General features: G+C 31.1%; 1 protein-coding gene across 1 annotated transcript; it reads right to left on the bottom strand.

Annotated features, from left to right (window-relative positions):
* Positions 1 to 262: 262 nt before the first annotated feature.
* On the bottom strand, positions 263 to 27229 carry LOC111699476 (solute carrier family 23 member 2). The gene is made up of 17 exons (XM_023470170.1): positions 27177 to 27229; positions 24731 to 24867; positions 23233 to 23328; positions 22392 to 22497; positions 21941 to 22042; positions 21514 to 21583; positions 20237 to 20363; positions 19794 to 19874; positions 14753 to 14832; positions 13685 to 13765; positions 13182 to 13295; positions 5902 to 6041; positions 5218 to 5457; positions 3284 to 3419; positions 2003 to 2080; positions 1038 to 1077; positions 263 to 796 (listed from the first exon to the last, which is right to left on the bottom strand). The coding sequence occupies exons 1-17, from the start codon at positions 27180 to 27182 to the stop codon at positions 745 to 747; spliced, it is 1686 nt and encodes a 561-aa protein (XP_023325938.1). The 5' UTR covers positions 27183 to 27229; the 3' UTR covers positions 263 to 744.

Raw genomic sequence — 27229 nt, 5'->3', positions numbered from 1 at the left:
TCTAAATAAAAATTTAGAGAAGACTATATATTTAGTTTTAAAAAGCATAAATAAGATAAATATTGTACTTTTTACTATTAAGGGCTTCGAATAAGATAAATATTGTACTTTTCACTATCAAGGGCCTAGAATAAGATAAATATTGTACTTTTCACTATTAAGGGTCTAGAATAAGATAAATATTTTACTTTTCACTATTAAGGGCCTAGAATAAGATAAATATTGTACTTTTCACTATTAAGGGCCTAGAATAAGATAAATATTTACTTTTCACTATTAAGGGCCTAGAATAAGATAAATATTGTACTTTTCACTATTAAGGGCCAAGAATAAGATAAATATTGTACTTTTCACTATTAAGGGCCTAGAATAAGATAAATATTGTACTTTTCACTATTAAGGTCCTAGAATAAGATAAATATTGTACTTTTCACTATTAAGGGCCTAGAATAAGATAAATATTGTACTTTTCACTATTGAGGGCCTGGAATAAGATAAATATTGTACTTTTCACTATTGAGGGCCTGGAATAAGATAAATATTGTACTTTTCACTATTGAGGGCCTAGAATAAGATAAATATTGTACTTTTCACTATTGAGGGCCTGGAACAAGATAAATATTGTACTTTTCACTATTGAGGGCCTGGAATAAGATAAATATTGTACTTTTCACTATTAAGGGGCCTAGAATAAGATAAATATTGTACTTTTCACTATTAAGGGGCCAAGGGCCTCGAACAGTTTCACCAGTACTGAAAGGTCGGAGAGAAGGGTAAATATCTAGTCCATGAGATCCTAAATTACAAGATGAAAACTATAATTAGAAAGCTATAATTATCTACTGATAGAAAATCTGTCATTTGCATCATCATCAGCATAGCTAGAAGCTTTAAGAAACAGGCCGAGCTGGGGGGAGGGGCTGAAATTAGAAAAAATCTGTGATTTATTATTATTGTAGACTTTTGGGCATAAATAGGACGCTAGCTGCTTACATAAAGAAACCCGGGGGGGGGGGCTTTCGGTACCTATTTTTTACCTCTTTAACAGTGGAGTAATCCAGGGCAAATCATAACATCCTAAAAGAAAATTATTTTAAAAAGACAACTTTCCCTTTACCGAGTATCAAAGAAACTGAAAACATTTTCTTTTACTTTGAACCCTGTGTTGTTGTAAACCTTTCATATGTCAAACTTTGACTATTTAAGTTGAGCTGGGAACTTTTGAATGGTGGATTTTGAAATTAATGCTTGATCTTTTTCTTAATCTCGAGATTAAATAATGCTTTTTTTCCTCTTGATTAATCTTCAGATTAATTAGATCGGTATTAAGGATATCCCATTCTAAACTTCCCAGCTCTGATCGATTTAAAGTTAGAAATGATAAACAAAAGATTAACGCCTTTTAACTGCAAAGTTAAAGAATTTGTTAAAGTCTATGCATTAAGAGAAAACATGGTTTGTTTACATAATATAAAAAAAACTAGCTGAGAACTCTAGAACTACTCTTATTTTAAACCAAAAGCAATATACAGTGAAAACCAGAAAATTCTGGAATAGAAAGTCGACTTTTAGACTCAAGTTATAACTTTAAATAATCAAATGAACACGAGACACAGCAAGTGTGATCTGTGTAGTGTAAACAGCACCATTTAACTTAATAAGTGATTAAATAATTTACCTGAAAAGCTATTTACTTTGTAACAACCCTGTCTTCCTCTCCTTAGTTTTAATACTCCCTAGCTCTCGCAATCCTGTCTTCCTCTCCTTAGTTTTAATACTCCCTAGCTCTCACAATCCTTAATACTCCCTAGCTCTCACAACCCTGTCTTCCTCTCCTTAGTTTTAATACTCCCTAGCTCTCACAATCCTGTCTACCTCTCCTTAGTTTTAATACTCCCTAGCTCTCACAACCCTGTCTTCCTCTCCTTAGTTTTAATACTCCCTAGCTCTCACAACCCAGTCTACCTCTCCTTAGTTAAAATACTCCCTAGCTATAACATACTTATTGTGACTGCATCATAGTTTTCTTCTGATAAATGCTGATTCTTCCAAGCTATTTGTCCTCTCTCCTCATCAGTCCCTAAAAATATTTCACTTTTAAATGTAGAAAATATAAAAACATTAAAATATAAAAATAAAAAAAATATGAAAAATATAAAAATATAAAAAGTATAAATCTTCTGAATATATGCATATACGTTATTCATGCCTGTCTGTTATTACTTTTGTTTTTGTGTATCCAAGATACGTCAAAGCGACTCAGTCGATCGGGTCTAAACTAAGGAAATTCTGATTTTCGAAATCCCCATATCTTTACAACCCTATATCATAGAACTGAGATATACTTTAAGATGAATTAGTCTTAGTTTGAACTATCTTAGATGTTCACCATCAAGTTTAATTTAATTGTTGTTGCAACTTAAATGGCCCAAAAGAACTTTTTTGGACCGTCAAGTTGGAAAAATGTTACCTAGAAAAATATCAAAGAAAAATTAAATGCACTAATGTTAACAGAAAAATCCGTGAAAATGTTTGTTTATTGATTATTAAATCAAAACAAATATTTAGAAAGGATTTTTTTATAAATTTACTTAACGTACGTTTAAAAATCTCAAGATAATTTTCTCCCCCTATGGGAATTATAACAAGAAAGGAATTGAGTTTTAGCCACAAATTCGGATTTTCAAATCGTTATATCTTTGCAACTTGATGGTGTTAACCTTTGATATTTCAAACTATTATCATCTGATCTAAAATAATTCATAGTTTGAAATATCTAAGGTCTCCGACATTGAAATGCAAAGATATAGGGATAAGAAAATCAGATTTTGTGACAAAAAGTCAATTCCTTTGACTAGCGTGATCAAAAGTAGTTCTTTTATTGTATAATGTAGGGAAATTTTCCAGGGGAAAATCATAATATTTTCCTATAAAAGTTGAAAGAAAATAAAACACATCAATTCCCGGTCTATAAAGGGGGGGGGGTAAACTAGGTTTATTTTAAGTATCAAATAGACATCTTGGTAGCTTAAGCAAGTTGTAGAGTATATGATACATACAGAGGTGAGGAATCTTGTATTGTGGAGTTTGAGATCAATGCTTCATCTTGATCTTTTAATAATCTACAGATTAGTTTAATCTTTATTCGATATCCCACATGGTTATCATAATCGGAAGGGATAATTGAAATGAAGAGATAAGGCTTTAATCCTAAAATAAAAAATTCCCGTCGAAAACTAAAAAAAATCAATCCATGAGGTTAATCTACTTAAAAGCAAATTACCTGGAATTGTATTATCAAGAACGAATCCTAGAAACATAGCAACAAACATACTGGTAGAGAGCAGTACTGTTATTATTTGATCAGCTGCATCAGAACCGGTTTTTATACTTCCCTTCCCTTCCTCACTCTCCATCCACTGAAGTACATATTGTTTATGTACGATACTTTATACAATATACTATATAGAAGGAGATACATATTGCTGGAGGGAGGGGGTGCAGAGGCGCCATGATCCCCGCAAAAATGACCTCCGAGCCTCAGGATTTGCAGAATTACCTCCAGGCCCCGCAAAACTGGTCTCCCAGCCTCTGTGACGTCACCAAGCCTTCCGCCATTCCGTCTCCACGCCCCGCATTTTGGCTCCAATAAAAAATATTTGGCTTTTATTTCCACCAAGAACCTTTTTTTAAAAAATTCTCAACATGATAAAATAGTTCAGAATGATACATTAACATTTTGTATTAAAAAGTGAATTTTAATGAAGATTAAAGGCTTGTATTTTGTTTTTCTAAATTTCAAAAATTCCTCAAATTGTGAAGAACTATTGCAGTTTTGTATAAAGATAGAAAAAATTTATATTATTTTAGAGGGGTCGCATATACAAATCAAACAAAATCAGCGGCAATTTACAAAACAAGGTAGTTTTTGTGAAATCCTTGTATTTGTGATTTTATCGTATGCTTTAGAAAATATTGAAGAACTATTTTTTTTAAAAATTGAAACAAAGAATTAAAATAATCTAAATATCTATTACATGCTATACTAACAGGTTAGGGCAGCTTCGTGTCATATCTTGTTGTTTTAATAAGTTAAATTTAATTCTAAATAGTTTTTCTTTTAGCGAGAGAATTCATTTATTTCACTGAAAAAATTGATATACAGAGGTGGGAGGGGGGGAGGGGGGGGGTGCGCAAAAACTCGTATATTATAGGACAGATCCTCATTAATTTTTATGATAAAATGTAATGCTAAGGAATCGAGAGTTAATAAAATCTTAAAATCATGATGCCTTCAAAATATTAGATAAGTCATTTATAAAGGTCGTCTTTTACTCATTCCATCTTAATGTAAACTTTTACAGAAAAGCAACTTCAGATCAATTGAATGAATTAACATGTCAAAATTGTTGATTAAACGATTCTTTAAACTATGACTGAGTCTACTATGAAGAGATATAGTTTGATATTTGTTTGGTTAAGCCAATAAATTTAAACAAAAATAAAAACAACAAGCGGAGACCAAAATGCGGGGCGTGGAGACAGAATGGCGGGAGGCTTGGTAACGTCACGGAGGCTGGGAGACCAGTTTTGCGGGGCCTGGAGGTAATTCTGCAAATCCTGAGGCTCGGAGGTCATTTTTGCGGGGATCATGGCGCCTCTGCACCCCCTCCCTCATTGCTGTAATATTTCTGATTTTTATTGTGCGAAAATGCTCTAAAGTGTGCTTTTTTGACTCTGGTCGAATATATTGACTTGATCAAAACAAAAACAAAATGTTTAAAATATTTTCGTATCTAGGTCTTCTATCAGAGTAAACATTGTGCGTATTGCTAAAAAAAACGTATGAAACAAGTTGGAAATATTCTCCCTACAATTTTTAGAAACCTCATGTAAGATATAGAAAATTTAATGTTTAATCCCGTAATATTTAAGTAACTAAAATATCTTAATCTTTACGCAAAAACATAACTAAATATGTTTGTAATATTTATGTAAAATTTGTAGGGTTTCGATGTACTAAACCCTTTTGTTTGAATTTCTGGAAAGTTTAAGAAAATATTTAAGAATATTGTTTGTTATTGTCACAAGTCAGAGAAATGTTTAAACCAACAGCGGCAATTTTAACATCTATCATTCTCTCTCGTAAAATAAACAAAAATTCCTGCATTTTATTATTTCAAAATTTCGCTGTAATAAATATAATGCAATAGTTACCTTCGGAAGGACAAGAGCAAAGAATATTGAAAAGCCAAGAACGAAAAGGTTTCGAGTCGAGTTGAGATCCACAAACTGAAGATTGGAGAGACCAACAGCTGTTATTATTCCAAACATAACACAAAATATTCCTCCAATGATGGGTGTGGGAATGGTGAGAAAAAGTGCTCCAAACTTGTTTACTACTCCAAACATAATCATGATAAGAGCAGCATATTGGATAACACGCCTGCTTCCCACCTAACAATTCATCATTGTTTAGATTATACCAGGAATACATATCCTTCTATATTTTCAGAAAGGGAGTGTTTACCTTATTTGATCTTACCTTTAAAGGGACTGTAGACTAAATTTCAAGTGACCTGACATGTACAGAGTGGCATGTCCAATTCATAACAGTACCGTACATAGCTTTCTCTGACCAAGATTAAATGAAATGTCCATATTCGAATACTGAATACAAAGCTGACTTGCACAATTCTGGTGCAGAAACATTTTCAGAATTTGTCAAAATAAATACTTTAAAACAAAGATGATATCTTCCAAATTAAGATAAAGGTGTCAAGGTTATAATTTGGGCATATCCCTCTTTAAATAGAGTATCACTTGATATTATAATGATTGTCCCTTTAAAAGCAATAATTCCATTATTGTTTCATAACTCTCTCTTTAACCAATTTTTACCTTCGTAATGCCTATAGCTCCAATATTCTCACTGTAGCTGGTTGTTCCATTTCCAGTTCCCATTAGACCAGCAATAACACATCCTAGACCTTCAGTTCCTATACCACGACTTATAGCGTGGCTGGGGGGTGGTGGAGCACCTAAAATACAGAACATTTTCAACAACTGATTATAATCTTAAATGAATTTCAAACTCTGATTTTCTAATCCCTATATATTTGCAACCAAATGTTGTTGACCTTTGATATTTCAATCTATAAATTCTATTAGAAAAAAGTCTACGTTTGAAATATCAAAGTAAGATTGCAAAGAAATTGGTATTAAAAATTTGAGTTTGTGGCAAAAACTCTATTCTATTTTAAATGTATAACTTATATCTTGGCAATATCAGGGGTAGACTTTTTATGTATCATGTATATAAAAATTCTGTATATAAATATAGTTTGAAATTATTTGAAATTAAAATAAAAAAAATAAAGGAAAGGAAAAGAAAGTTTCATATTATATACATTACGATAAATATAGCTGGGGGTGGATTGTTAGTATTTTTTTAGAATTAAAATTTTTTGATTTATTTGATATGTTGAAAAGATAAAAAAGGTTTAATGGGTTGTGATAAAGATATAGGTTCTACACAAAACGGGTATTTTAAGCATTTCTTTTTAATTTGCACCGATTTTTGGCATTCTTTAAGTTTACACAAGGTTTACACAATCAGGTTGCAAAGCTATATTGATAAGAATGAAAGTAATTAACACCTTTAAACAGTCACGAGAGTAAAAATATTTAGAAAACACTTGAAAACAAATTTTAAATCCATATTTTATTTAGAGAATGCACTGAAACCACCGACAATGTTACAGAATAATGTCCACAAAAAGTATTAAATTTTTTTTATGCATTCAGCATTTCGTAAATTTTTACTTCATACAAAAAAAACTGTTGGAATTCTTAAATACTTTTTTCTTTTAGTATATAATACAGTTCATATTATATACATTCTGTATTTCATGATTTGATGTGACCATGGTATGAATTATTACAAACCTAAGAGAAACAACCCTATTAAACCTGTAATATATAGTTTTATTGAACAATAACTTCAAGTTTACTTAAAGTAACACAAAAGCTTTATCTAACTAACTACACACATCTAAACCCTGAAGTTCAATTTATCCAAATGAAAATTAAATATTCATTCGAAATTGAAAAATAGTATTTCTTACCACTGAAATATTTAATGCTGTTTTCCTCAACCATTAATTGGCTTTGTCTAAATCTCAAAATAATGTTGAAATAACGCCGAATAACGCTTAATAACGATGAATAACGCTGACTAAACCCAAATAACGCTGAAAAACGTTGAATAACGCTAAATAACGCTGAATAACGCTAAATAACGCTGAATAACGTTGAATAACGCTGAATAACGCTAGGCAACAGAAAAAAGATATTCCTATCATCAATTATTAGGATTAGACAATGTCCCGGACATCGACTGGCAAAATAAATTATGTTTGGACTTGAAATATATGATGTTTTAAATTAATCTTTTCAATTTTTATTTTTCTATATTAATTAAGTTTAGGAATTTTGCCTGATTCTTTGAGACGAAAAACATTTTACTACAAACTTTTTTTGTATAAATCATATATATGCTTAATCTCCCCTCCAGACCTAACAAACTGTCTGACAAACCTGCCATTTTGTGCGATATATATAATATTAGTAAAACTAAAACAAACTTTTTTTGTATAAATCATATATTTGCTTAATCTCCCCTCCAGACCTTATAAACTGTGTGGCAAACCTGCCATTTTGTGTGATATATATTAGTAAAACTTTTCATACAAGTTTTTTCAACCATAACACCGAGGTCTGTATTGATTTAAATAATGAAGAAACAAATTCAAGGGTTTTGCAGCTCTTTTTACCAGCAAAGATGTTTTCTAAATTTTGCATTACGTTACAAATGTTTGCAGATTTTTTGTTCTTTATAATTATCAGTTTTGAGAAGAATTTAATCCACATTTTCAAATCTTGGCCCTTTAAAAATAATCATGAAATGTTAACCCATTTTTTATATATTCAAAAATTTTGAAGTTAAATTAATTGTTTGAAAAAGTATTATTTTATTTAATCTAATGTGGAAATGAAATTTATTTCTTCAAAATCGAAAAATATTAAATTTCTTGAAAATATAAAATTTACATATTTATCTTCTTTTTCTTCTAAGACAAAAATTCTCTGAGCAATAATATATTTGAAGTATATTGCGCAAACTATAAAATTGAATGGATTCTGATATTGTTTATTTGTAGTGTTTTCATAATATATTATTTTAGTATTAATATTATAATACTTTGCTTTAATTATTGGAATCTATATAATAAAGTACTTTGCTCATAAATATTTGTATGTTAGTTATAGCTGGCCAAACGGTTGGAACAGGTTGATTGAAGTTTATGGGTTCCCATGGGAAAAAAAATTCGAATTTTCTTCTTTTAAAAAAATGGTTTTTTTTTTCAAAGTTAAATTTTTTTTAAATTCCACGGGCAACGCCGGGCACTTCAGTTAGTAGTCTTTAAAATAATGTGTCTATATGTTAGCTATATATGGCCAAACGGCTGGACCAAGTTGGCTAAAAGTTTTTGAGGTAACCCATTGGTAGCCTGGGGTAACATAGGCTAAAAAAAAAAGAGTTTTCTACAAAATTTAAATAAAGTTTTCTTTTTAAATCAAAGTTTTTTTTATTCGAAGTGTTTCTTAAATTTAACGGGCAACGTCGGGCACTTTAGCTATATCATTATACTAACATATCGTTTTCCCATATTTAAACATGTTTTTTGTGAAAATCTCTTTTTTATTTCTGCTGCATACATCTTTTGAAACAATCCTTCTATGAATTAATTTCACAAATTTAGGCGTTAAGCTCTGCCTGTAAATATTGGATTTTGCTTGCAAAGTTTTCAGTCCACTAAATGTTTTGAAAACATTCCAAAAAGGAATAGAAGTTAGAGACACGTGTATCTTAAATTTATTCTTATTATTCCGCAGTATTGGAGAAAATATAAAGGGACTGTGAAATCATTTTCAAATAAGATAAACAGGGATAAGAAGAAAATATAAAGGGACTGTGAAATTATTTTCAAATAAGATAAAAAAAGGACAAGAAGAAAGTATAAAGGGACTGTGAAATTATTCTCAAATAAGGTAAACAGGGATAAGAAGAAAGTATAAAGGGACTGTGAAATCATTTTCAAATAAGATAAACAGGGATAAGAAGAAAGTATAAAGGGACTGTGAAATCATTTTCAAATAAGATAAACAGGGATAAGAAGAAAGTATAAAGGGACTGTGAAATTATTTTCAAATAAGATAAAAAAAAGGACAAGAAGAAAATATAAAGAGACTGTGAAATTATTTTCAAATAAGATAAAAAAAGGATAAGAAGAAAATATAAAGGGACTGTGAAATTATTCTCAAATAAGGTAAACAGGGATAAGAAGAAAATATAAAGGGACAGTGAAATTATTCTCAAATAAGATAAACAGAGATAAGAAGAAAATATAAAGGGACGGAGAAATCATTTTCAAATAAGATAAATAGGGACACGAAGAAAGTTTCTTTAGAAGTAATAAAAATCAGACTAGACAAAATGAAAATGTAAAATGTATTGTATGACTTTTTTTATTTTTATTTACGCCCCAGATGAGAAACGCAAATGTATCAGATTATAGAAATGCATAACAATTTTCTCTTTCTGAATAAGCTTTACGAGAACATATTAGATTTCAATCTTACGTTCAATTTGCTTTAGTTTGACGTGAATATTAACTTTTAACAATCACAAATTTTCCATTTAGGTTTGGCAAGGGTATTCCTGGCACTTGAAGATAACAGAATTGGACTGAAATCTCGACTTCTAGACACTAGACGGAGAAATAGAAAAATATTGATCAAACCATGATAAAAAAATTTAGAAGGACTAGGCTACTAGAGCGCTTCGCTTCGAGCCCATCTTCCATTTCAATTGTGAACATCTTCTCTTTGTATACATTGTAAAACAAAAAAACAACAAAAGATTTCCCGGATTTTATAAAAAAAAGTTTCGTGGATTTTCAAAGTTTTCAAAAGTCGAATTTTGTTAGAGGCAAATTTTTGAAATTTATATTATTCTCAAACCATCCCATCACGCGAGGCCCCACAAAAAAATGGACCCGATCGGTTCAGCCGTTTTGACATTTATTGGATATACACAAACAGACAACCAAAGTATATAAAGATGATCGAAAACCCATCTTCACGTTAAGCTAAAGTAAATTGAAAGTAAGAATAAAATCTTATATATGTTTTCCATCTTAACTTCCTTTGTTTAGAGTTCCTGAGAAGAACAAAATGTTTGAATATTCTGGTATGTAATTCCCCATATTTTTCTTTTTCCCATACGTGTGCTTAAAATTAAAACAAGAGGCGCTACGAGGTCACAATGTCTTTGTAGTAATGTCCCATAAATTTTAACTTTTCTTTCTGTTTAGCTTTCAGTGTCTTTGATTCTTTGATATGATGTCACTAACTCACTTAAACAGTACTTTTATAGCCTCAAAAATATAAATTTTAAAACTTTAAAGCGCTTGTGTTTAGCTTTAGTTTTTAAAAAGTAATTGGTAAAATTCTCACCGGTTGTTACGTGTGAGCTTGCAAAATTTGGATCATTGTGTGCTTCACAGTTTAATATGATGATTTTTTTGTACCTTTTGTATTTCTAACCTATTTTTAACCTCAAATTTTCTAATCCTTATATATGTGTAACCTGATGGTGGAAGACTTTGACATTTCAAAGCTAGATAATTATATCTAAGAAAACTCACAGCTTAAAATATTTAAGGTCCTTGATATTGGGTTGCAAAAATATAAAGATTATAAATTTAGAATTTGTTGCAAAGACTCAACTCCTTTACCCAAAATGATTCAGGTGAAATCAAGCTCTAAGGAAGAGTGTATATTGTTTATAAAAATAATTCCTCTGTTTGAATAGATAACTGTTGTTTTCTGAATGAAAGTGGGAAAAAACTCCTGTATTTGAAAATTAGAAACTATATCGACATTGTATATCGGGTATTCTGGCAACCTTGCAGAACAAAATGGAACTAAACTTGAATCTACGACCAGGGAGATAGAAGGATATAAAGTAACATCCTTTCTCACAGATTAAACTGTAAAAATTAACGAGTTCTGTGTCTCATAAAGTTTCAATATTGACTTTTAATTTAATTTAGTTGGCTCTAAATTTAATAATGGCATGTAAATGCCTTACTCCTAGAACTGCTTTCAGACCAAACATAATAGTTTCCTATGACCAAAATTTTTCATTGATTTTTTATGTGAAAGATGGATCCCATGTCAGGCTGTTACATCTGTCTTGTGTTTACTTTATAGACCAGTACTAAAAATGCGTACACCTCTGATTCTTTGCCGTGATGGACGGTTGTTGTAAGCAAACAAATTTTATTAAAAAAGGATTTGAAAAATTGTCAACAATGCAAATTTATAAGTCTTCCATAAAGCAAGAATCAAATAAATAGTTTCAATCAAATGTTTTCTCAGACAACAGATGTTTTATAAATCAGAGTCATGTCAAACATCATTTTTATGTGAAGCAATTTATATAATTTACAAGACCATGCACAATGCACTGCACTGCGAAGTTTTTTTTAAGATCAGATTTTTTTCAAGGCAAAATTCTGAATCCTGACTTTTCAAAGATTGGATGAGATACTTTCTACCAAAAAACACATTGAGCTTAAAGTAACTGAAAACTCCACTTTTTTATCTCATATCTATATTTTTTATCTCATAGCTTTATTTTTTATCTCATCTAGCTATATTTCTTATCTCATAGCTATATTTTCTATCTCATAGCTATATTTTGATCTCATAGCTATATTTTTTATCACATGGCTATATTTTTATCTCATACCTATATTTTTTATCTCATAGCTTTATTTTTTATCTCAATTAGCTATATTTCTTATCTCATAGCTATATTTTCTATCTCATAGCTATATTTTTATCTCATAGCTATAATTTTTATCATATGGCTATATTTTTTATCTCAAAGCTATATTTTTTATCTCATAGCTATTTTTTGTCTCATAGCTATATATTTATCTCATAGCTATATATTTTATCTCATACCTATATTTTTATCTCATATCTATATTTTTATCTCATAGCTATATTTATTATCTCATAGCTATATATTTTCTATCTCATAGCTATAGTTTTTATCTCATAGATATATTTTTTATCGCATAGCTTTATTTTTTATCTCATAGCTATATTTTTATCTCATAGCTATATTTTTATCTCATAGCTATATTTTTTTTCTCATAGCTATATTTTTATCTCATAGCTATATTTTTTATCTCATAAATATATTTTTTATCGCATAGCTATATTTTTTATCTCATAGCTATATTTTTATCTCATAGCTATATTTTTATCTCATAGCTATATTTTTATCTCATAGCTATATTTTTTATCTCATAAATATATTTTTTATCTCATAGCTATATTTTTTATCTCATAGCTATATTTTTATCTCATAGCTATATTTTTATCTCATAGCTATATTTTTATCTCATAGCTTTATTTTTGCAAATTGGCAGTGCATATATCTTCGTTAATTCGAACTGACTATTTTTCTAATTTAATTCAGAGTTTGAAATATCAAAGGACCAAGATAAGATTAACCAAGTCGCGTTTTAGATAAGTAATCAGTCCCTTTCATGAGGAAAACTTGAGAACCAAAGTTTTTTCGCAATAATGAGTTCTATCTTGCCTCTAATAGGGTCTTGTTTTCTAGGTATACGATTACTAAGATCCTATCATGTTCTAATTGAACAATTAACAAGTAACAACCTGTTAGAATCATGTTTATCATGGTTCACCATTAAACCATTATTGTATTTGTCCTGCTTGTGCTTTTTAAAGTTTTTAAGTTTTTAAAATTTCACTAAACTTAAAATAGAATAGTTGAAACAAAAGGCGTTAGATGGCTGTCATACTAACCAATTATACCATAATTTGCCCGGCATGCAGTACAAATACAAGTACAAACTGGGCGTACCAAATTCGATAAGCAGTCTTTTATGGTACAGCGCTTTTTTACACAGACTGTCTGGAAACCCAAGTGAGATACAATCAAGACGTCCGATAAAGGAAGCTAATTTTAGAAACATTAAAAAAACAATATTCTGCAGAAGTTTCAAACTAACCTGATAACCTAGCGCAGGCGTAGTAATCTCCGACACTTTCTATAGCAGAAGCTAGCACTCCAGCCATCATCCCAACCACGCCCTCAACAGATACTGTGGGCGTTCCCCATTGAACTTAATACAATCATTACAATTATTTCATAAATATTGGGAGTAGAAACAGATTTCTGTTTCTTAGGTCTGATGAATGATTTGAAACAACATTAAAGATTTAAAGATTCAATTGAAGCATCATTAAAAATTAAATATTGTATCAATATAACAGTTTAGTAGTTCAAACTTGAAACATCATAAAAGGAACCCAGTTCCTGATTTTTTTATTACATCTGTATAACCCAATGTCGTAGACCTTTGTTATTTAAACTATGGATTCTGTTATGTCAAATTATCAAGTTTGAAATATCAACTGTTTACACAATCACACTTAAAGATATTGGGATTGTAAAATTTGAGTTTGTGGCAAGAACTCAGTTCCTTTCAAAAACAAGTGTAAAAACGCTTACATGGATACGGAACTCGAAACCAATCTGAATTAATGAAAAGATCCTTCCTGGCAGTTACAGATATGTTTGGGTTGCTTCCATCTAGAATATGTCAAGGTTAAATTATTTTCCATTTCCAAAATGTGGTCTGCTTTTTTGGCGCTTTCAATATTACCTAAGATATGAAGAATTTCGTTCTGATTTACAACAATATTTGATTTATTTAATAAAAGTTGAAATCTGAACGAAATTATTTATATCTCCGGTGAGGTGTTAAAAGTGTCAGGCCGTGAAACAATGCCAGGACTTTCCCCACAATATTTGATGATTTGGACACTTTTTCCACAATATCATATTATGAATGCATTGATAAACATCTGCTAAACTTAAAGATACGGTTAAATTAGTTTTTAAATGTAGCAATTCCAGAAAATATGAAGAAACAATATTTCGTCTTGAATGTCGTCTTTTTTTAAAGAGTTAAAAAACATGAATAAATTAACTTCTATTCCTTACATATTTAAAAGTGTTGCAAAATTATTTTGATTAAATAAATATATACCTAGTATAGTGTATAGATACCACATATACACCACATAATCAGAATAGATAAATAGATTTATAACAAGTATTGTGTAGAAACCACATATACACAACAGTATCAGGATAAATAGATAGATACCTAGTATAGTGTAGAACCACATATACACCACAGTATCAGGATAAATAGATAGATACCTAGTTTAGTGTAGATACCACATATACCCCACATTATCAGGATAAATAGATAAATACCTAGTATAGTGTATAGATACCACATATACCCCACATTATTAGGATAAATAGATAGATACCTAGTATAGTGTATAGATACCACAAATACCCCACCAGGATAAATAGATATAGATACCTAGTATAGTGTAGAAACCACATATATCCCACATTATCAGAATAGATAGATAGAAAGATACCTAGTATAGCGTAGAAACCAAATATACACCACAGTATCAGGATAAATAGATAGATACCAAGTATAGTGTATAGATACCACAAATACCCCACATTATCAGGATAAATAGATATAGATACCTAGTATAGTGTAGATGCCACATATACCCCACATTATCAGGATAGTCAGCAGAACAGGAAACAAGCTAAATACTCGGAACCTGAAATACATATGTGTTAATATTCAATTTTAATCAAACAGTCCCTCACTTCCTAATACTTTCCCCCTTGAACGAAATCCGAAACACCTCCAATTAGATTTATGGTTTAAAAATTATATTACACAATAACATCAGGATAAGGCACAGACTGAAAATGTTGACTTGGTTTAAAATGATTGTTTAAAAAATATAATTTTGTAAAATTATTTCTAGAAGGTAAATCAAATCAAATTAAATCAAATCAAAAATTCATATATTTCTCAATCTTATTTTAGGACAGGTTAGCTTGATACATATTTAAAATCAATCTCTAAACAATCAACCGATTATTACTCGATCAAGCAATATTATGTCGGTCATGCAATATCTATTATTTCATATGATTTATTATAGATTTGTTTGTCCCCAGAACACGATCGGGGTTGCGGTTGTAACAACCAAATCTAGGAGTTTTTCTATTTCGAAATTTTAGTGTTGTAGGGATTTTATCGATCGGCCAGGGGTTATTTTTAAGCCGCGTTTCCACTTAAGTTTTCGATCCTGTTGAGTAGAAATAATGCACCCTTTCGGTGCAAGGCCGGGCTGTTGACAGCTGCCCCTCGGTCCTCCTACATCCGTCATAGCTGTTTAGCTAGATGTTAGCTTCAGATATTCTTGAAACCAAAGGTTTGAGTTAAGTGCGGGAATACCAAAGGTTTGAGTTAATTGCGGGAATACCAAAGGTTTGAGTTAAGTGCAGGAATACCAAAGGTTTGAGTTAAGTGCAGGAATACCAAAGGTTTGAGTTAAGTGCGGGAATACCAAAGGTTTGAGTTAAGTGCGGGAATACCAAAGATTTGAGTTAAGTGCGGGAATACCAAAGGTTTGAGTTAAGTGCGGGAATCGAATCCGTGTATTCCAGTCTAGACACCAATCTAGTTACTGGCTGCGGACAATTTTGCTTAACTTCAGTGATCGAGAACTGTGGTGAAATATACTACCCAACCCCTGTCTAGTCAATCCATTATTCTAATCAATGTATTTGATATCAATTGCAAGTTAGTAACTTATTTATAACAGTGGGTTTGTTTTGAAAGGGTCTGTAGACTATTCTCTATTGCATGAAAGATTTGTGTGTCAAGCCTTAAACCACTGCCTGAGCAAAAAATTACATAGTTTTTTTTGGTTTTGTCTAATAAATGGATTCTCTTAAATAGTGGATTTCTGCAGCAGAGAAATTTAATTGTGAAATGAGCATATAACGTTTTATATTAGAGGTAATATTTGGATTTTTGAATATTCATAAAACTAGAGTTTACAAACTATGTATTTCTTACACATTGGAGTTCATATTAGTTCTATGTGATTTCCTTGTGTAGAGAAATTGATATAAAACTGTTTCAAAGTTATACCAAGACTCATATGGCCGAAGGAGCATTGTGGTCAAATACTGAAGGGCCAAAGGTGGAAATTCTGGTCACGTGACCAGATACTTCACTGCCATTGGTGGAAATTCTGACCATGTGATACAGACGTAAAAATTATATTTTCAATTAAATATATTAAAAAGTAATAAATATTATATTCAAACTATAATACGCACCTAAACTCTTAAGCGTATTTGCTATGTTCTGTTAGAAACTTCAATTCATATACCAAATCACACACATATATATATATATATATATATATATATAATACATATATAATATATATATAAACAGTTTCATATCAATTTCTTTAGATAAAGACATCAGATAGAACTAATATTGGTTGCGATCAACTTCTAAAATGTTTAGGCTTCACCCTATACCCGGCCTTTCATTTTACCTTAACAGTCCCTTTAATCAACATTTCTTAGGGCAAAATTATAAAATCCAAAAAATGCATGCTTTAAAGAAAAACAAAAGTTTCAAGCAATAGGGAATCATGAGAACTCAGACAAAATAGTATGAATTATACTCCTAGGGTCGTCTTTGAATTCTCATCCTATATGTGCCACCCTTTATTATAATTGCATGATTGATTAGCGAATGAAAATTAGTTAACTCTAGTATGAGAAACAGAGTCTTTCTCCTAAACTTGGTTGATTGGTTTCACAAAGTTCTGGAAACATAACCCCCCCCCCCTCCCTCCCCTGGGAGAATGTTAACTTTTTATACGGGGATTTATAAATCTATAATCCATTCTTCGTAATTCCAAGGTTTCGTAAATATTTAATATTCCCATCCATGAAAAGTTGAAGGTTTGATGTTGGGAGAGCTTAATAATGCATGGAGCCCCCACCGATTCCTTAAATCTTGTATGGATGGAGATGGATAGAAAGAGAATGCAAACAAAATCTATGACGTCACTAAAATAGACTTTTTTCTAATTCCTATTTAAAAGTTTACAAGTCTGGATTACTTCAAGGTCTGATCATTCCGAAATCAGTTTTGCAAAAGTGTGAGGTTTAAAGGGATAGACTGTTTTAATTTACCCTCCATTTATAAAGTGTCATGTCCGATTCACAACGGTACCCTTAAACGCTTTGATTGATCAGGAATCCATGATAATTGGTAACTTCCGATTTTGGTTTCTTGCTATTAAAACAATGGAGAAAAATGTTAAAACCATAAGCACTGTTCAAGCTAGACTTAACGTACATTTTTTCCACATTATTAATCAGCCATCAGGTTACTTGGACATACTCCTATTTAAACGGTTGATCATGTGAAATTACGTTTACAGTCCCTTTAATTCTAATATGTATATTATCTTTATGTTTCCAACCTCCCCCTATTTTTTAATACCCTGGAATACAGAGTTTGTTTGAAGAAAGAGAAGTATCTATTATGTATAACTGACTAAATTGCTTTGAAGGAAGGAAGGAAGGAAGGGGGCAAAATTAAATATTGAAATGAGACAAACTTATATAAAATCCATTTGAAATTTAATAAACGAATTTAATCTAATGATTACTTTTTCATGAATTTTCATAAAAAAAACTTTTATTTAAAATCCTCTATTTGAAAAGTCACTTTATTTCATATCATTTTAAACTGTGACAGAAACCTACGAATGTAGATCTAATCTCAGACGACAGAAAATCTGAGAGAAACCTACAAATGTAGATCTAATCCCAGACGACAGCAAATCTGAAAGAAACCTACAAATGTAGACCTAATCTCAGACGACAGAAAATCTGAAAGAAACCTACAAATGTAGATCTAATCTCAGACGATGGAAAATCTGAAAGAAACCTACAAATGTAGATCTAATCCCAGACGACAGAATATCTGAAAGAAACCTACAAATGTAGACCTAATCTCAGACGACAGAAACCTACAAATGTAGATCTAATCTGAAAGAAACCTATAAATGTAAATCTAATCTCAGAAGACGGAAAATCTGAAAGAAACCTACAGATGTAGATCTAATCTCAGACGACAGAAAATCTGAAAGAAACCTACAAATATAGATCTAATCTTAGAAGACAGAAAATATGAAAGAACCCTACAAGTGTAGATATAATCTCAGACGACTGAAAATCTTTAAGAACCCTACAAATCTGAGGGAAACCTACTAATGAAGATCTAATCTCAGACGATAGAATATCTGAAAGAAACCTACAAATGTAGATTTAATCTCAGACGACAGAAAATCTGAGAGAAACCTACAAATGTAGCTCTAATCTCAGACGACAGAAAATCTGAGAGAAACCTACAAATGTAGATCTAATCTCAGACGACAGAAAATCTGAGAGAAACCTACAAATGTAGATCTAATCTCAGACGACAGAAAATCTGAAATAAACCTACAAATGTAGATCTAATCTCAAACGACGGAAAATCTGAAAGAAACTTACAAATGTAGATCTAATCCCAGACGACAGAATATCTGAAAGAAACCTACAAATGTAGACCTAATCTCAGACGACAGAAAATCTGACAGAAACCTACAAATGTAGATCTAATCTCAGAAGACAGAAAATCTGAGGGAAACCTACTAATGAAGATCTAATCTCAGACGACGGAAAATTTGAAAGAAACCTACAAATGTAGATCTAATCTCAGACGACGGAAAATCTGAAAGAAACCTACAAATGTAGATCTAATCTCAGACGACAGAAAATCTGAAAGAAACCTACAAATGTAGATCTAATCTTAGAAGACAGAAAATATGAAAGAACCCTACAAATGTAGATCTAATCTCAGACGACTGAAAATCTTTAAGAAACCTACAAATGTAGATCTAATCTCAGAAGACAGAAAATCTGAGGGAAACCTACTAATGAAGATCTAATCTCAGACGACAGAATATCTGAAAGAAACCTACAAATATAGATATAATCTCAGAAGACAGAAAATCTGAGAGAAACTACAAATATAGATCTAATCTCAGACGACGGAAAATCTTTAAGAAACCTACAAATGTAGATCTAATCTCAGACGATAGAAAATCTGACAGAAACCTACAAATGTAGATCTAATCTCAGACGACGGAAAACCTGAAATAAACCTACAAATGTAGATCCAATCTCAGACGATAGAAAATCTTAAAGAACCCTACAAATATAGATAATCCCAGACGACAGAATATCTGAAAGAAACCCACAAATATAGACCTGATCTCAGAGGCAGTAAATCTAGAAAGAAAATCACCCAATTTAATTCCTCGTAATCTTAAAAGGTATGAAGTGTAAAAAAGAAATATCAGAAGTCAGAACTCCTATATTATGAATCTCGGGATCAAGAAATGATCTTCATCTTATGGATTAATCTAAAAATAATTGCTCTGTAATATTCTGGGATAACTAAAATGAATGATCTTCAAAATTTAAAAGTCTCCACATCGGAGATCGAGATTAAACTGTCGAGATTAGTGTGATTTGACACAAAAGTTCCAATCTCAGTGCACGGAAAATGAATCTAAATCCGAAGTATTTATCTAAATGTTCTTAATATATTTTAAACTAAACAATATGAATAAATAAACCTTACTTAATCATATTCTTCCTTCCAGGTAAAGGTATCCAGGCTTTCTCCAGGTACTGGGAGAATAAGATCATCAGAAGGATTGTTCTAAATATTCAACTTTTAGATATTAGTATACATTGACACACTGAATACTGTGGAATACGAAGACGACCTGTTAAACTCAAGTTTTGGTTTTAAATGGTCCAAGGAACAAGAAACTAAGCAATTGTCCAGTGAACACCGGTAAATCATTTGCTTTATAACATCATAAAATACGAACAAGATTGAGCAAATAATATCCAGTTTAATCCTGTTTCTATGTCCGATTAAACCCCCTTGAACGATTTGCCTCAAACTTTGATTGAATCACTCGTTAGATCTCCGAGCAAATAAAAAATGACAGAACAATGGTTATTTTAAACAAACAACACCACTCTCTTAAAACATTAGATTGAAGTGATAATTACCCTCCTGCTACTCCCCAGTGTCCCGACGCATTATGTGCTGCGACATCGAAGAGAGATAAACCAATCATAGCTACAGAGGGTCCAATTGTTAAAGGTGTTATCCATCTCATTATCAAACTTAGCAAACCTTAAACATAAAGTTGGATGATTTTCAATTTTCAAAATGTAAAAAAAAAATTATCATTGGAGAAAGCATGGAATAAACTATGTAACGATATTGCAAGCTAGGCTTAATGTTGGATAATTTATAAAACGTAATTTTACATTGAATAATTATGCTTAAATCAAAACTTTAATATTTATTCTTTGAAGACATTTTTCACAAAGCACAGAATTACAAAAGTTTTTTAAATGTCAATATTATAAAGCAATTCTAACAAGTTGGGAATTCTCCACGCTCTGGATGATTGTCAATATTGAAAGTTCCTTCGCAATTGCTCTCCATTGTTTGTTAAACTGTTAACCCTATAAAGATAAAGGCTGGGGGTTCTGAATCTATAGCATAGCCGGGGGGGGGGGGCGTCCCCCTTTAGAAAAAAGCCTGATCGAATAGGTATCGGGTAGAAATGCATGTTCATAGCCCAATTTTTCAAGGCCAGCTCATTGAAAAAAAAATTAGACAGATAACTTTAACAGTTTAGGAGTTAGGGAGGGTTAAAAAAATTGCCGAAAAAGGGTAAAAAAAATGTAAAAATATGTTTATTTGTTTTAAACAAATATCAAAGTTTGACACATGTTTTTACATCCGTTTAAAGGACTTTTCGAAAATATAATTTTTAGATCTGCAGCTTTTGTCACAAAATAAGTTATGTGCTATTTTAGATTTTTTTACACAGAGCGAACTTTTTACCACCCGTAAAGTCACACAATTTCACTGTGATCGTGTCAAAAATGAGAGTGCTAGGACAAAAAAAACTAGAGGGAGGAGAGCATCAAATGACCTCCCCCCCCCCAACCCCCCAGCCTGTTTAGGATTAAAGTTAACCCTAATTTTGTGTAATATTAAAATTAGCGAAATAATACAAAATTTCGAAATAAGAAAGGATCGGATGCAATATTGAACATGTTTGTCGATGATTATACCCTATGATAACTTGATGGAGGGAGAATACAATAATAATCTAAGTGTATAGATGAATATACCTGTATACCCTATGATAACTTGATGGAGGGAGAATACAATAATAATCTAGTGTATAGATGAATATACCTGTATACCCTATGATAACTTGAAGGAGGGAGAATACAATAATAATCTAGTGTATATATGATTATACCTGTATACCCTATGATAACTTGAAGGAGAGAGGATACAATAATGGCTCCTTGAACTTCCCGCATTCGAAGCTAATAAAATGATCTTTACAGCTTTATTTTTGAATTGTACTTAATTTTTTAGAAATTTATTATTCTATTACTTTATTTTAAATATCCTCAATCGATTATATTACTTTATTATTATTATCATATTGATCCCAACTCAATCTCAAAGTGTCATATCGGAACCTATGAACTGTGAACAGGTTTTTTTAGTATCAAAAATTAATTACATGTCAGAAACAAGCCCAAATCATTCCTTTTAGCAATTTTTCATATTTCTCAAAGATACATGATACAAAGATGCGCTGAATTATTATTATTATTATTATTATTTTAAAAAGTCAATAACGACTTTAATGGCGAGGAGGAACATTGTTCACTGACCTGCCAATATTCTTGAGGGTCAACTGGATCCGTCTCCTTGCAGGTCCATTTATCCAGGTTTAGAAGAGCCAAGGTTGGAACAATAAATGTAAATGTTCCACCCTGTAATAATATAAGGAGTGTTTTTTTCTGTTACTTTGTTTATCATCCCGAACAAACCACTAACCAGGGCTAAATGCGTTCGGTTTATCTATTTTAAAAACTTTAATCGTATTTTAGTTTTTAATTCAAACATCTTCAAAACTACGGAGTTATCTTTTCATCAACACATCTGCCAACAAGTTTTTTTTAAAAGAAAATAATAGAAAAATTCATGTTTAGATGGTCAAATTAGTCAAAAATTACAACTTGCTAGGACAAGCACTGAATCAAAAAATTATTTAAAAAGACGAAATTGAATTCGTCACTGAATTCCCATGTTTATTGGGACACCCTGTATAAAATTTCTAACCTGTATTATAGGAAGACGACATCCTATTGTAGTCTGTAGAAGAGTCACAATGCCAGACACAAAAAATATTGTAGAAATAATATAACCCCGGGCAGGATCTGTCTCTCTAATAGTAATTAAAAACAAACTCTTACTAAGTTCCGATCAGACATATTTTTAAACTTGAAAACAAAATATGTGAGTTTCTGGTACGGTCTATCTTCTTTTATATGTTGGACGTATCGGACTGTCAAATATAATAAATTATTATCAAATTTACCTTTCGTATTTTGACTGAAGAATCCTCCTGCCAGTTTAAAGCCAGGGTTGCCAGATGTGCAGCTATTAAACTATATACTCCACCACTAGCTCCAGCTAATAATAATAATAGTAATATTAATATAGATAATAATAATAATAATAATAACGATAACGATAACGATAACGATAACGATAACGATAACGATAACGATAACGATAACGATAACGATAACGATACTGATACTGATACTGATACTGATACTGATACTGATACTGATACTGATACTGATACTGATACTGATACTGATACTGATACTGATACTGATACTGATACTGATACTGATACTGATACTGATACTGATACTGATACTGATACTGATACTGATAATTATAATGATAATGATAATGATAATGGTAATTTATAATGATAATGACAGTTATAATGATAATGATAGTTATAATGATAATGATAGTTATGATGATAATGATAATAAGTTTGATAATAATATCGTAAAAAATTATTATAGTGATGATTTGACGAAAACAATCTGATTCTAAAAAGTTAACATTCCCTTGACTTCTCAAAATCTTCAGTGCTTACCCAATACAGAGGAATTCACAAAGAATAAATGGAATTGATATTGTTCCTCCAAACATAGTTAGGTAGTGTTGTAACCCTAAGAACATGCACATGTACCTAAATATATAAAATATACAATTGCAGATAATACTGTAACCCTAAGAACATGCACATGTACCTAAATATATATATATACATGTGTGCAGATAGTACTGTAACCCTAAGAACATGCACATGTACCTAAATATATAAAATGTACATGTGCATATAGTGCTGTATAGCCCTAGGAACATGCACATGTACCTAAATATATAAAATATACATGTGCAGATAGTACTGTAACCCTAAGAACATGCACATGTACCTAAATATATAAAATGTACATGTGTAGATAGTAATGTAACCCTAAGAACATGCACATTTACCTAAATATATAAAATATACATGTGCAGATAATACTGTAACCCTAAGAACATGCACATGTACCTAAATGTATAAAATATACATGTGCAGATAATACTGTAACCCTAAGATACCTAAATATATTAAATGTACATGTGCAGATAGTGCTGTATAGCCCTAGGTACATGTACCTGTACCTAAATATATAAAATGTACTTGTGTAGATAGTACTGTATAGCCCTAGGAGCATGCACATGTACCTAAATATATAAAATGTACATGTGCAGATAGTGCTGTATAGCCCTAGGAACATGCACATGTACCTAAATATATAAAAATGTACATGTGCAGATAGTGCTGTAATATATAAAATATACATGTGCAGATAGTGCTGTATAGCCTAGGAGCATGCATAGTACCTATAGATATTTAAAATGTACATGTGCAGATAGTGCTGTATAGCCCTAAGAGCATGTACCTGTACCTAAATATATAAAATGTACATGTGCAGATAGTGTTGTATAGCCCTAGGTACATGTACCTGTAACTAAATATATAAAATGTACTTGTGTAGATAGTACTGTATAGCCCTAGGAGCATGCACATGCACCTAAATATATAAAATGTACATGTGTAGATAGTGCTGTATAGCCCTAGGTACATGTACTTGTACCTAAATATATAAAATACACTTGTGTAGATAGTGCTGTATAGCCCTAGGAGCATGCACATGTACCTAAATATATAAAATGTACATGTGTAGATAGTGCTGTATAGCCCTAGGTACATGTACCTGTACCTAAATATATAAAATGTACATGTGTAGATAGTGCTGTATAGCCCTAGGTACATGTACCTGTACCTAAATATATAAAATGTACATGTGTAGATAGTGCCTGGACCTGTATTGTACAAGTACCTAAATATATAGATTGTACATGCAGGCAAATAGTGTTGTAATTTGTAGCCCTATATATATGCATTATGGAAATCCCGGTACACGTTAAGGATGTAGTCTTTTAACATGTACATTAAGTACTTTACACAACATTTAATTACAAATAGTACGTAGTCAAAAAATCTATGACTTTCAGGACAGTATTTAATTAAAATTTACCAAGGGGGTATATCTTCAATTTTGTAGAGAACACTTTCTTGTGTTTTCTTCAGATTCTCCTTTCCATTTTCTTCGTTATCTTTACTTTTCTTTTCTTCCGATCCTTTCCTCCCATTCATTTGTAAAATAATCCCATTCTAAAATAGTATTTAAAGGAAGTGTGTACTGTGTACTAATTTTGGATTTTGGCTGCCGGGGTACAAACTGTTAGAAAAAATCCTATTATATTGATCAAACAGTCGAAAATTATTAAATCCAAGTCGTCCTGATGAACACTCTGATTGACAAGATATGCTGCTGTTCGCTTCTGATTAGTTAGAGAAAACAACAACAAAACTATTTACTATATAGAGATTGCATAATAAGCTGCTATCGTGGCAAAAACGTCGAAAACTGACACTGATAAACTGACCGGAAACTATGAAAAATTTGAACGTTACGGACCATTGACGGCTAAAACTTTACAGTACTGTACACCAAATGAATTATCTTATTCTTGTGAGATTATTATGACCAGATGATATTTTCTTAATCATGCAGGCAGGATATATTATCTTATGTGATTTGCGTCGATATTATTATCTATAATATATATTTTTCATTTGATGTTTTGTGAATTTGGTTATAATCAGTCTACCGAAGGAATGATAGACTTTCTTTAATACAGCTCCTGCTCCATTCTCAAATTATGATTTTCATATAAATACAATGAAGTAGATAATATAATAGGACGTTCATAGATAAATAAATAAACATAGATACTAGATAGCTTATGTACGCAAAATCACCAGAATTGTACAGTCTGCGAACCCATACTTCTAGGGGTCAAAGTGTACTTTAAATGAGCGGAGTGGTTTGCTGTTTTAATCATCGAGATATTAGTAATAGAGGGGGCATCTGGAATTTTAGACTTCTTGTTGTACAGCTACTGTACACAATGACCCGATCAGAAATTCTACCTGGGGGGATCACAATTCGTAGATTAGTGTTTTAAGACATTATAGTTTGAATCCGAAGCCTACAATATTCAAGCAAAGAAAACAAGCCCATATGATTTTTGTATAAAAATGAGACATGACAAATAGAGAAAAAAAATAAAATCTTTCTCAATAACATCTTGCTTCTTATCAAATTCTTTACTTCTGAAATCTACATTGTGCATTAACTCTTAGTAATATATGTTTCTGACTTTTAGAATGAAAAGCAATTCTCAACTAATAATAGATCTAAATTAGGTTAGACTTAATTTTAAAGTTATTGAAGAACTGAAAACTGTTGAAATATTTATTTTACATAAATGAACTTAACGTGAAACAAGTAATTTTTAATTATAAATAATCTATTGGCTTTGTAGGAGAACCAGTTTTGAAAGCTTTTGACGCAATCCATTTTCTTACATTTTGGTTCACTGCATATAAAAATTGGGTTATTTTGATTCCAGATAACTTGTTCTATCCACTCTTTTCGTATGTTATGAAAAATTTTTGAACCCGAAACATCGTTGTTTACACAATTCTTGACACTACAATATCTCATTGTTGAAAAATATTAAAATTAACTGTCCACACAATATTGTACAATTATATGTACTTATGATTAAACCCACTGTACTCTATGATACCAACTCAGTCATAAGGAAACATTTTTCGACAAAATTCACTGTACAGTATAAACCTAGCCAGGCAAAATTAGGAGAGTTATGCCCGCCCCCTGGTTTTAATGGATCTCATATTAGAGTGTATAATAACTCCGGGAATGGAACTATTTGAACAACAATATTTCACTGATCAATATATCATACTGACGAGAACTGAAGAAGGACATGAGAAGGACTAAACTAACTTAAATTTCTCTCTACAGAACTCATGTACACCACAAGTGCTCAATGACATAAGAACAGCCAATGTTCACAATTCCGACCTAGTTAATCTATATAATAGGAATATCTTTAAAACATCTCTGTGCATTTATATCTTTCAAGATGAAAAATGTCGTCTTATGCGCAATCTATCTTTATGAGGACGTCCCATGAAAGCATGAGGTTTAAAGTCGTCTTTTCTCATTAAAAGAAATAGTTGAAAAAATAAACATTACAAAACATGTATACAAAAGAAAATTTTTTATCTAATTTTAATTTCTCTTTACAGAGAAACAAAAGGAAGCATTGATATTGGTCACTCAAATGCTAAATTGAAAAGGTAACAACCTCCATATCATCAACTTTCAGTTTTCGTGAACTCTCCCATTAAAAAATGGTCCTTTTACAAACTCATTTCTCTATATTTTAGAACACTTTTTAATGTCGTTTACCTGTGATAATAATTCTAACAATAAAATCGGCTCTATCAGATTGTTAAAGTTTTAAAGCTTCAAATGTTAATTGCATCCGTTGGCAAAAATATAAAAATTTGAAGATTAGAGTTTGAGGTTAGTAAAATTGTACTACCTCCATTTCTCTTGCTCCAATATCCTCTTATTTGAAATATCTAGACTAAATCT

This window comes from Eurytemora carolleeae, unplaced genomic scaffold, assembly GCF_000591075.1.
Source record: "Eurytemora carolleeae unplaced genomic scaffold, Eaff_2.0 scaffold281, whole genome shotgun sequence".
Taxonomy (NCBI): Eukaryota; Metazoa; Arthropoda; class Copepoda; order Calanoida; family Temoridae; genus Eurytemora; species Eurytemora carolleeae.
This window is presented reverse-complemented; position numbering and strand designations above follow the sequence as displayed.

Coding starts and splice junctions, on each gene's coding strand:
- LOC111699476 (XM_023470170.1), bottom strand. Junction 22,043..22,391: donor GTCGTCTTCCTATAATACAG/GTTAGAAATTTT, acceptor ATATTATTACAG/GGTGGAACATTTACATTTAT. Junction 2,081..3,283: donor TCTTGATAATACAATTCCAG/GTAATTTGCTTT, acceptor AAATATTTTTAG/GGACTGATGAGGAGAGAGGA.